Source organism: Amphiprion ocellaris, chromosome 18 (genome assembly GCF_022539595.1).
Source record: "Amphiprion ocellaris isolate individual 3 ecotype Okinawa chromosome 18, ASM2253959v1, whole genome shotgun sequence".
Taxonomy (NCBI): Eukaryota; Metazoa; Chordata; class Actinopteri; family Pomacentridae; genus Amphiprion; species Amphiprion ocellaris.
Genome location: NC_072783.1, coordinates 7,881,920 through 7,894,796, shown reverse-complemented (window position 1 = coordinate 7,894,796; position 12,877 = coordinate 7,881,920). Strand labels below are relative to the sequence as shown.

The 12,877-nt window shown below is 36.7% G+C and overlaps 1 protein-coding gene across 3 annotated transcripts in view; it reads left to right on the top strand.

Moving 5' to 3' along the window:
- Positions 1–12,877, top strand: part of grid1b (glutamate receptor, ionotropic, delta 1b) — a 693,674-nt gene that overhangs the window by 578,503 nt on the left and 102,294 nt on the right. For all 3 annotated transcript variants that reach the window (XM_055004576.1, XM_055004575.1, XM_055004577.1), the window contains 2 exons: positions 7,663–7,716; positions 12,392–12,565. In XM_055004576.1, coding sequence (XP_054860551.1) covers positions 7,663–7,716; positions 12,392–12,565 — 228 coding nt within the window. The remainder of the gene's footprint in view (positions 1–7,662; positions 7,717–12,391; positions 12,566–12,877) is intronic.

Below are 12,877 nucleotides of genomic sequence, written 5' to 3'. Positions count from 1 at the left end.
TGCAGTAATCTGTGAATGTAGCAGACAGATGAAAAATGCAGATAAATAGAAATGAAACATTTTTGTGGTTTAAGTTTTTACTCCGTCGAGGCTCTGCCTCCTTGGAGGAGGAATAACCTAAACAACAAAAATATCTCTTTTAATAACTTAATTATAAAATTTCTGTTTATGAAAAAATTACATAAATAAAAATTAATATTCCTATAAAAAGAACCATCAAAATTACACCATTTATCAGACCCAGAAAAGATGAAAACAGAATTAATCTCTGGATTTTCAACTTTCTGAAGCTCCTTGAATCACTTATGCTGATAAAATGTTGATTCAGTCGGAGTTTATTCTGAGCTTTGACCTGAACTCTGCTTCAGATCGGAGGAAACAAAAAGACGAAACGGTCGACGACGTATTTAGTCACGACGAGGCTCAAACTCTGCTGGATTTTCTGTCGTCTTGCCGAGTTTCTCACACATTTGTGTCGCTGTCGGTCATGTGAGTCAGCCTTCATCATCATCATCATCATCGTCGTGGGGCTACAGCATGATGATGATGATGATGATGATGGTGATGATGATGATGATGAAGGGTTTCCGTCCTGCTGCCACCTCATCACTCTGCAGCACAATGAGAGCTGCAGTTCCGGGAAAAGATCCACAAAAACATGTTTTTATCTGAAGATGGTGAAGTTTGTTTGTCCAGAGACGAGAAGCCTCTAATCAGGAACCTAAAAAACACATTTAGAACCATTCTAAGGCTGTTTTCAGGTTAGAAAAACACACATTTATTAAATATGAGTAAATTTACTGCAGATATCTGTAATTCTGTTAGTTAAAAATAACGTTTCAGAGGATAAATGACGTCATTTTTACCTTCAAGTGTTTCTTATTAAGGATTTGTACAATTCTGAGTTTTAATTCATGTTTTAGATATTTACAGATTAATTCTGCCTTATAAAAGTGAAAGAAATCTGAAATCTTCCTCAGTGAACACACATACATTAGAATCTAATTCAGATTTATAAAGTAGGTCAGGATGACAGAATATTACCACAAACATGAACTCTGCAAGATCAGACAATAAAGAAAGATTTAAAGAACGCAATGGCACACGAAACAACCACAAAGAAACACAAAATTATGAGAAAGATACACTCATTAACTACAGAGTTTTAAAAAAAGGCAAAAAATGCACAAAATGGATACAAATAGACAAAAAACAGCCAGAAAGAGTCAAAAGAACCTCAAACAGACCTAAAACTAGCTAAAAAAGACAGAAAACAACCACAAAAAGACAGAAAACAACCATGAGGCACAAAACGACAGCAAAGGGACACAAGATGACCTGAAAGAGACACTAAATGACTGCAAGGAGACATAGAATGACAATAAAGAGACACAAAACAACCACAAAAAGACAGAAAACAACCAGAAAGGGACACAAAACAATCACAAAGAGACACAAAACAACCACAAAGGGACTCAAAACAACCACAAAAAGACAGAAAACAACCAGGAATGGACACAAAACAACCACAAAGGGACTCAAAACAACCACAAAAAGACACAAAACAACCAGAAAGGGACGCAAAACAATCACAAAGAGACAGAAAACAACCACAAAAAGACACAAAACAACTGGAAAGAAACACAAAACAACCAGAAAGAAATACAAAACAACCGCAAAGAGACACAAAACAACCACAAAAAGACACAAAGCAAACACAAAGGGACTCAAAACAACCACAGAAAAACTCACAAAATAACCACAAAGACTCACAAAATGACACAAAATGACCACAGAGACACAAAACCAACAAAAACAGACACACGACAGCCACAAAGAGACACAAAACGACCACAAAGAGACACAAAACAACCACAAACTGTATTTTGTGAGTTGGTTACACATTGTTCGTCCCACTATTTCATTAATCTGCAGTTTTGTGCCAGTAAGTGTCACAGTGTATTGAATGAAACGAGTAAAATAACTGCAAACTGTTTTATTTTTACATATTTATGAGTTCAACACATTTTTTTGGTCTCTGGGATGCAGATGAAGCTTTAAGGTCAGAAATCATGAATGTAAAAAAAAAGATTGTTTACAAAAAACATCCACGGGCCAGTTTTAATATTTAATTCAAGAAAATCCACTAAATTTCTACCACATTTCACAAAAAATTTCCAGAAATCTCAGTAAAACTGTCTGCCTTCAAGAAGCTGTTTATTCTGAGAATGTTTAAAATATTAACCAGTAAAAACACAGATTTACTGGTGAGACAGCTGCTGGAGATCATTAATCTGTAAATATTTAGGATGATGAGGTGAAATCCACTGAGGAGAACAAGGTCACGGTGTTCTGCCAGCTTCTATACTGTGAATAAATCCAGATCCGTACGGTTTTATTTCTGTATTTTGGTTTCGTCTTGTTTCTGCTTCTTTCACCGATCGATAAAAGATAAAATATAAATGTTTTGCCTCCATGGTTCAACACCGATTTCTGCAGAAAATAAGACTGCATTCAGATGATGGAGCAGGAAGTAGAAATGTAAATTAACCACAAACAGACACAGAACAACCACATACAGACAATAAATCACCACAAAACAACACACAACAACCCCAAAAAGACACAAAACCACCAATAAAGAACAAAAATCAAACACAAAGAGACCGACAATAACCATAAATGGATGCAAGATGAGTGCAAAGAGACATAAAATGGCCACATAAAGACACAAAATGGCCACAAAAAGATACACAAAAACATAAAGATACACAAAACAACCACAAACACACAAAAGAACCTCAAACAGACCTAAAACTGCCTCAAAAGGACAGAAAACAACCACGAAGAGAAACAGTCTTCACAAGAAGACAATAAATCAACACAAAACAGCAGAAAACAACCCCAAAAAGACACAAAACCACCAAAAAGGAACAGAAATCAAATACAAAGAGGCACAAAACAACCACAGCGACAAAAAATCACCACAAAACGACACACAACAACCCCAAAAAAACACAAAACGACCACAAAAGAACACAAAACGACTACAAAAAGACACAAAGCGACCAGAAAAGGACACAAAAGAACCACAAAAAACACCACAAAACGACACATACCAACCTTGAAAATACACAAATCGACCAAAAAGAGACAAAATGACCAAGAAAAGACACAAAATATTCCAAAAAGACAGACAAAAACAAAGAGACACAGAACTACCACAAAGAGACACAAAAAGACAAAAAGAACCACCACAAAATGACATATCCCAACCCCAAAAAGACACAAAACGGCCAGAAAGGGACACAAAACAACCACAAAAAGACAAAAAAAAAAACACAAAACGACGCATACCAACCCTGAAAAGACACAAAACCACAAAAAAGGAATAATAATCGAACACAAAGAGACAGAAAATATCCATAGACGCAAAAGACACAAAATGGCGACAAAAAGACACACAAAAACATCGAGACAGAAAATGACCACAGAGACAGAAAATTACCACAGAGACACAAAACGATCAAAAACGAACAAAAATTAAACACAAAGAGACTGAAAATAATGGCAACAAAAAGACACACAAAAACATAGAGACACAACAACCACAAAGACATGCAAAATCAACACAAAACGACAGATAACAAAGAGACCGAAAATAACCATAAATAGATGCAAGAAGACTGTATAGAGACACAAAATGACCACAAAAAGGCACACAAAATCAGAGACAAAAAAACAACCACAAAGAAACAGAAAACCACCACAAAGACCTCGGAGATGTGAAAAAGTTCAGTAAAAACGTGACTTTAATTGACTTCAGAACAGAACAGCAGAGTTCCTGAATCCTGTCAGAGCTGCTGCTTCCTGTAAAGGTCACAGGTGAGAGGTGTGATGTCGTCCAGGTGTGATACCTGCAGGTGTTGTTGCAGGTAAACTGACAGCTTCATCGACTCACTGAGCTGCTGGCGATGTTACATTCACTCTCTGCAGTCAAACACTAATTAACGCCAATCTCGTTTCTTCTTCACTGTGGTTCATTTTAAAGTCCTGCAGGAACCAGAACAACAGAAGGGAGGAGAGAACTCAGAGACGTCTTCATATACAGTTCAAATGGTGGAAATATTTTTTTGAAAAAGAGCTGAATTTCTTGATTATTTTACAAAAAAACTAAATATTTTCCTAAGTACAGGAGTCCTCGGTTTACGACGTATGGCATTTCGTCATTGGAACTGGTTATTGTGGAGGTCCTCGGTTTACGACGTCATCGACGTATGGCGTTTTGTTGCTAGATTGGAACTTATCATGGGGGGGGTCCTCGGTTTATGACATACAGCGTTTCGTTGTTATGTCGGAACTGGTTGCAGGGGGTCCTTGAATTACGACGTACGGCATTTCGTTACGTTGGAACCGGTTGCAGGGGGTCCTCGGATTACAATGTATGCCATTTCGTTGTTATGTCGGAACTGATTATGGGGGGTCCTCAGGTTACGACGTACGCGTTTCATCGTTATATCGGAACTGGTTATGTGGCGGTCTTCGGTTTACAATGTCCTCAACCTACAACGTTTCGTCTTAACTGGTTACAGGGATCGATGGTTTACAACATATGGCATTTCATCGTTACTGGTTATGGGGGTCCTCGGTTTACTACGTCCTTGACATATGGCGTTTTGTTGTCAGATTGGAACTAGTTATGGGGGGTCCTCGATTTATGATGTACGCATTTCGTGATTATGTCGGAACTGGTTACAGGGGTCCTCAGTTTATGAGGTATGCCTTTCGTTGTTACGTTGGAACTGGTTATGTGGAACTAGTTGGCGAGCGGAGCAGACAAATATGTCGTCTTTGTTTACATTCGATGGTTGTACGCCACCTTGGATTGACTCCATTGAAGTGCTCAGTTTCATATATGAACCTAAAGTTCAGAAAAACACACAAAGGGACATTATTAGATCAAGTTGTAAAAACAGTGCAACATTTTCTGTTATCTTCTTGTAAAAAGATTCATACATGCATGATAGTCATTGGTATTCATGACTTTTATGAAGAACTGATCGATATCGTGATGCACATAAAGACTTTGTTTACATTTTCGCCGGAGTTCCGACTTATGACGTCCTCGACAGCATTTTGTCGTTACATCAGAACTGGTTACGGGGGGTCCTCAGTTAATGATGTACGACATTCAGTAAAAGTCAAGTTCACGTGACTTAAAGTGTTTTACAATTACTGTAGGATGAAGTGAATTTGGTGCAACATCACGATTCTTAAAACAGCTGTAAATGTTCCAGTTCTTTCCAATTTTTGTAGTTTCTGGCTGCTAAATGCTGTAATTTTGTTAATTGTGCACCAGATAATCTGTGTTTCTAAGCCGGTGGCAGGTTTTTTAGGTTCAGAGGTTAAACTTTGCTGATTTACATGATGAGAAATGACTGTTTGACTGCTGTCTGCATTAATAACTGGCAGATACAAACAGGATTGTCTTCATGCTTTAACTGTGCTGCTCGGTTTGTCCTCCAGCTTTTCTCTCGTGTTGAGCTCCATGAGTGTGTCAGCGTTTGGTCTGGAAGCCAAACCAGGAATGTTAGAAAACATCTGTCAGCACGAAGCCTCGAGGTCCGACAGCCAAGACGTAACGCAAACTGATATTTCTGTCTGCACTCGTGTATTTAAAGCGGCGTCTGGATGTTCTTTCTACCAGCGCAGTGGTCACACTCAGAGGAAAATCTGCTCAGTTTGGTGTTTGTTTGCTCTTCTGGTTGAAATCTCTCCAGATGACAACACGTCAAATATTCCGCTAGAGGATCAGATTAAACCCTTCAGAATAAAAGCCAAACAGCCTGCAGAGACAATGCTACAAGCTAATATTAGCATGTAAAAACCCATGATTCAGTGCTGATTTCCCCCAGGACCGCATGAACACAAACCGTGGCCTTTCTTGCAGGTTTTGATCACGGCTCTGCTCTATACAGGCAGCCGTGACACGACAGCAAAGCTTTTAATCTGTGCGTTCCATTCAGGAGAGCAGTTTCATTTAATAAATCCATTCATCTGGAGCTTTTCCTGCCATTAGAAGGGGAGATAAAAGCCAGCAGGACCCAGAATCCAGGTGATATTAACTGCAAAATGCTAAACTTTAGCATCCATGCTAATGCTAATGTGTACATAATTTTATTTAGTTCTTTTCCAACACCTGCAGGACAAACTTCACATTTTTGCCTCTCTGGTGTGTAGAGTCATGTGTCTACTGTGTGTCTATGCTAAAATGCTGATGTTGTGTTAGCATTTAGCTCGTTGCAAAGCAGAGATGAGTCTGGATTGTCCTTAAACTGCCACCGTAATTAGTTTTATTTAGCTGTTTCCTTTTCCAACACCTGCAGGACAAACTTCATATTTTTACCTCTTTGGTGTAAATAACCATGTATCTACTATATGCTAAAATGCTATTGTTCTGTTAGCATTTAGCAAAGTAAAGATGATTGTGAATTGTCCTTGAATGGCCACCATACATAGTTTTATTTCATTGTTTCCTTTTCTAACACCTGCAGGACAAACTTTACATTTTTGCTTCTTTGATGTGAAGAATCATGTGTCTACTGTGCGTCTATGCTAAAATGCTAATGTTCTGTTAGCATTTAGCTAAGCAGAGATGAGTCCGGATTGTCCTTAAACAGCCAACGTACATAGTTTCATTTAGTTCTTTTCTTTTCCTACACCTGTAGGACAAACGTCACATTTTTGCCTCTTTGGTGTGTCTACTGTATATCTGTGCTAAAATGCTAATGTTCTTTTAGCATTTTTCTCATATGAACGAGTCTGGATTGTCCTTAAATGGCCACCGTACATAGATTTATTTGATTGTTTCCTTTTCCAACACTTGCAGGACAAACTTCACATTTTTGCTACTTTGGTGCGAAGAATTATGTGTCTACTGTGTGTCTATGCTAAAATGCTAATGTTGTGTTAGCATTTAACTCGTAGCAAAGCTGAGATGCTGAGATGAGTCTGACGTGTCCTTAAACAGCCACCGTACATAGTTTTATTTAATTCTTTCCTTTTCCAACATCTGCAGGACAAACTTTTCTGACGCTACAGATTTTATTTCATTTTTTATCTGTGCACAAACACAACAGCTTCAAGTCTTTATGCTAAGCTAAGCTAGCAGCTTCACTGATATCAACTGCCTCATTTAACCTTCAGCTAAACAGCGAACGAATATGTATTCCAGTTCAGTTTCAAAATGTGTTTCCGTGTTTTTCGATGATAAACATGGAAGTTGTGAACTTCTAAGCTGCAGCATTGTGCTATCGGTGGCAGGATGCTGGATGTTATTAGGATTATCAGACGGCGAGCAGACGAGCTGCCGGCGCTCTGATAGCTAAACTCGGCTCCACTGAAGGGCCTCAGCGGCTCGATGGTTGGCAGGACGAGCCAGTGCTGTTTTTGGGGAGGTGAACTTTTCAAAGCGACAGAATAACGACAAACAAAGCAGCCGAGGCTTTGAGATGGAGGGGAAGATGTCACCACCGGACAGGAAGTGGAGCAGATAAAACGCTGCGTCATGTTTCTACACACCAGCGATAAAACCCTGCGTCATGTTTGTACACATCAGCTCCTGGACTAAACCTTTTCTGTCTCTGTCTGTTCTGTCTGCAGGCCGTCGAGACGAATCTGGCCTCCAAAGACAGCCACTGGGTGTTCGTCAACGAGGTGAGAAACATCTGGACAACATCTACACCAAACTATCTGAGAGTCTGGAGAACCTCAAGGAACTCTGGGGATAGTTCAGGAACCTTACATGCTTTTCAGGATACTGGAGGAACATTTAAAAGCTCATTTCGGAGACAAAGTTCTTGGAGATCAAATATAAAAGTTTCTTATTTCATATATGCTCCTGAAAGTAGAAAATCTTTAGGAGTTCCTCACCATCATCGCCATGAAGGAACCTTTGGAGCTCCTTCAGGAACCTCTGCAGCAGAGATTCATCAATTTTCAACTTATTCTTATCAATATTAATATTACAAATACTTAGAAATAGTTAGCTAACAATCACAAAGTACATAAAATATGAGTTACCCAAAGTAATCGATTAATTGGTCAAATAAATAAATAAATCCTTAACTAAAAATTAATTATTGAATGCTTAGGAAAATTAGCAATTAATTGGCTTAAAATAATGGGTTAAATGCTAATAATAGTACTAAATTAAAAAAATAGGTAAATACACTAGTTAAGTAATTCTTACCTTTAGGTATTTGTTATGTTTAGCAAGCTATTTATTTCCTTTAGCCAACTATGTGTGACTTTTTAGCTAACTACTTATTAATTTTTGCCAACTGTTTGCTACATTTAGCTAATTTGTTAAATTTAGCTAACTATTTGTTAAGTCTAGCTAACTATTTTTTCTTTTTGCCAACAGTTTGCTACATTTAGCAAACTAGAGTTAACTAAAAGTAATAAACTTTTACAAACTAACTATAGTTAGCTAAAAGTAATAAACTTGTAGCTAACTATCATCTTTGGCCAACTATCCACTTACTTTTAGCAAACTGTGGGTTATTTTTGGCAATCTATCACTTTTAGCTTTAGCTAACTATGTTGCTTTTAGATAACTATAAATGTCTTTTCGCCATCTGTTTTTCTACATTTAGCTAACAGTTTTGTTAACTATTTGTTAAGTTTAGCTAACTATATTGCCTTTGGCCAACAGTTTGCTACACTCAGCTAACTATTAAGTTTAGCTAACTATAGTTAACTAAAAGTAAATTTTTAGCTAACTATCACCTTTTAGCTAACTATCACCTTTTAGCTAACTATCTACTCACTTTTAGCAAACTGTTATTTTTGACTATTACTTTTAGCTTTAGTTAACTATGTTGCTTTTAGCTACCTATAAATGTCTTTTCACCAGCTGTTTTTCTACATTTAGCAAACAGTTTTGCTATTTTTTTGTTGAGTTTATCAAACTATACTTTTACCAACTGTTCCTTTTAGCTATTTATTTGGTACATTTAGGTAATTATTACTTTAAGCTAATGATGTATTGCTTTTAGCTAACTATAAATGTTTTTTAGGCAACTGTTTCATACATTTAGCTAACACTTTGTTAAGTTTAGCTATCTATTTATTAAGTTTTGTAAACTATATATACTTTTAGCCAACTATTTCTTACTTTTAGTCAATTATTTGGCACATATAGCTAACTATTACTTCAAGCTAACTATGTGTTACTTTTAGTTAACTATTACTTTTAGTTTTTGCTAGCTCTTACTTTTAGCTAGCTTTAAATGCATTTTAGGCAACTGTTTTCTACATTTAGCTAACAGGTTGTTAAGTTTAGTTAAGTATTTGTTAAATTTAGCAAATCATTTGGTACATGTAGCTAATTATTACTTCAAAGTACTTCAAAGTATGTGTTACTTTTAGCTAGCTATTACTTTTGGTTTAGCTATTACTTTTAGCTTTTGCTAGCTCTTACTTTTAGCTAACTAAGTGTATTTTAGGCAACTGTAACTATTTGTTAAGCTGTTAATTAATTTAACCAACTACATTTAGCCAACTATGACTTTAAGCTAACTATGTGTTGCTTTTAGCTAAGTATTACTACTTTCAGCTAATTATTTGGTACATTTAGCTAATTATGTTATATTGCCTTAAGATAATCGTGTGTTGTTTTTAGTAAACTATTTTTTCCTTTTAGCTAACTGTTTGCTATGTTTAGGTAACTATTTGTTTAGTTTAGCAAATTATTTGGTACACTTAGCAAACTATTAAGCTAATTATATGTTGCTTTTAGTCAACTATTACTTTGAGCTGTTTGCTACGTGTAACATTTTTGTTAAGTATAGCTAATTATTTATTACTTTTAGCTAACTGTGTTAATATTAACCAGTTATTTATTACTTCTAGCCAAGTATATGCTACTTTAGCCAACTTTTAGCTAATTATTTATTACTTTTAATCTAAAAGTAAGCAGGATTCCTTGAACATCCTCAACCTTCCTTGAGGTTCTCCTAATTCTACAAGAATACAGTTATGTATCAGCTTAACTGATGCTTTACATGTACATTTACATATTTAAAAATAATTAAAATAGTCTTAGTTTTATTGTAATTATGTACTTTACAGTACAATGAACTATACCAGGTCAAAATCTGATGTTTTTACAGCTGAATAAATGTCAGATAAGTTGAAGATCACCTTCCTTTGTGTTTGTTCCTGATAAAAACATTTCTGTTTGGTGTAACACCACCAGTCGAGTGTCTTTTTAGTCATTTTTAGTGTTTTTTCTCCAGCCGCTGCCCTTTATTTCCCTGCTGGAGGTAAAACTGAAACGAGAAGGAAAATGACAGCAGAAACCTCCACCAGCTGGGATCCTGTTAAATCCTCCAAACACTGACATCTCCACAGCTCCGGCTTGTTTTTTTCATTCTGAATTATCTCTCTTTTTAATTCCTCTCTGCTCCCAGTATCAATATCCCAGCATCGTCCCAGCCAATTAACTCGGCTGACAACAGTGTTAACAGCATAATTCAGCCAGAGACTGTCAACGCTGAAGGCTGAATACAAAAACCTCCGCTCGCTCTGCTGCCAGATTTCTTTTTTTCCCTTTTTACCTCCCAGCTTGGTAACAACCTCCTAATCCACTTCAAATTCTCTGCTTTGTTTCAAAGCCGTCATTTAGCTAATTATACTTGGGCTTTTTAATTAAGCAAAGGAGCGAAACCATGTTCGGGATCCCCAGAGCCGACGCTTCGTTAGTGTCTGTTTGGGCTTTTCGGAACATTACAGTTTATGATCAAATATATTTCTTTTGATAATCGTTCTCGTGAGTTGAAATGTGATGCAGTAAAACATCTTGTTCCCACCGAAGGCATCAGGAAAGTCTTTAAATCAGCCAGAACTCATTTTTCCCTTTTTCTAACCTCCTGAATAGAACTTATATCCAAATCGCTTTACACAGGCATGTTAATTCAACTAAAACTGTTGGGAAATTTGCAACTAATTACATGTTTTTTTCCCCCCAGAGTGAAGTTATAAGTCACCTTTGAAAAGGAAAGCTCATTTAAAATCAAAGAAAACACTTCAGATGCATTTCAAACCATTAAACCTCGGCTTTAATATGTTATTTCAAACCAATAACATCAATGAAGAGCAGCTTGTAGATCCGCAGATACCGAAAAAATGAATTCTTGAAGCTTTAGGACAATTTTTTCACCACATCACGTTATATTCTTGTCTTATTATAATACAAAATGTGATGAAATTTCAATTAAAACTGGGAAAAAAAACAAACAAGGCGACCAGCTTATAAACATTTATATTTGTGTTCTAAATTCTAATTTCTAACTGTTACAGTCAGTATGTTACATTTAACAAACCCAAAGTTACTCTAAATTTTTCACAATGCTAAAAATTGTCCAAAACTATATCTAACTTTTTTAAAAAGTGCAAAATATCAAACAAATGGCCTCGTAAATGTTCAAAATCGCACAAAAATGGTTGAAATTACAAAATTGGGTCCAAAATTGCTAATTTTGTTCAACAATACTCAAAATGTGACGTAAAGTGATTTCTGAAACTCTTCAGGTTTGTGTTTTGCATCTTAGGACGTAGGAATCTTTTTTCTTAAGCAGTCAGGAAATTGTAAATCTTCTTTTTTTAATGAGCACTTGAGCAATTTTCACGTCTGGGTCGTCTTAAGAAGTCAAGAAAACAACATGAAAGTGTTCATTTTTCTCCTGTTCTGTTGGTTTTTCCTTCATTTCTAAAAGCCAGAAAGATGTAATTTAAACTTTCAAAGCAAACACACTTGAACAAAGCCTCGGCTGCAATTAGAGCACCTGGATTTGACTTTAAGGTATCTGACAGAATGACAAATTTTCAGCAAACGAGCCGCAAATCTGAGGAACTTTTGTTTACAGGTTTAATTGGACAAAGTCAAATGGAGGCAGAAATGCGGCGACGTTGACTTTTCTCGTTAAGACGTTTGCTGTAATTACGTCTGGTGTCATAAAAGTAATGTTATTCATAGATTTCATTATTGTGCTTTTGGACTTCGATTGAGGCTATCTGTAATTACGCCACACAAAAGAAATAATTGTGTTCCTGCGCATCAATAAAAGCAGCTTTTAAATTCAGAGTGTGAATCCTGTTCAGCTTTGACGCTGTCATTTTTTTCTGCTTGTAAAAAAAACTGCTATTGATGAACACTGCAGATGAAATAAGCGTTCTTTTGTTTGTCTGGATTGAACTACACACTAATTTACACACTTTTAATCATCTGAGCGCCTCAGAAATCAGCCGTGGAGATTCTCATCAGTGGAAACAATAATCAGCCTCTGATAATTAATATCCAGACGATAACCTCCACTTTTTCCTGCAGGAGATCAGCGACACCGAGATCCTGGAGCTTACCCACAGTGCACTGGGGCGCATGACGGTGATCCGGCAGATCTTCCCGCTGTGGAAGGACAGCAGCACTCGATGCATGAGGCAGAACCACCGCATCTCCTCGCTGCTGTGCGACCCACAGGAAGGATACCTGCAGAACCTCGAGGTAAAACTAAACACCAATGCTGACGAGGTTTTTAGTTGTTTTTACTCACCATGGTTCAAGTTTCAGTCTAAAGTAGTGCAGCTCTATGGGACTGGAACAACCAAGAAGAAGGATACAGAAAACTCAGAAATGTCTTCTGTCAGTAGGACTCAATTGGAATGTGTCATACTGCATAGAAGGACAAATTTTAATGATCAAACTTTTGTCCAAAATGATTGAAAATTTGCCCAAAATGATTTAAAAATTGGCCACAATGACTTAAAATCCTTCCAAAACAACTTTATACTTGGCCAAATGATTTAAAATCTCTAT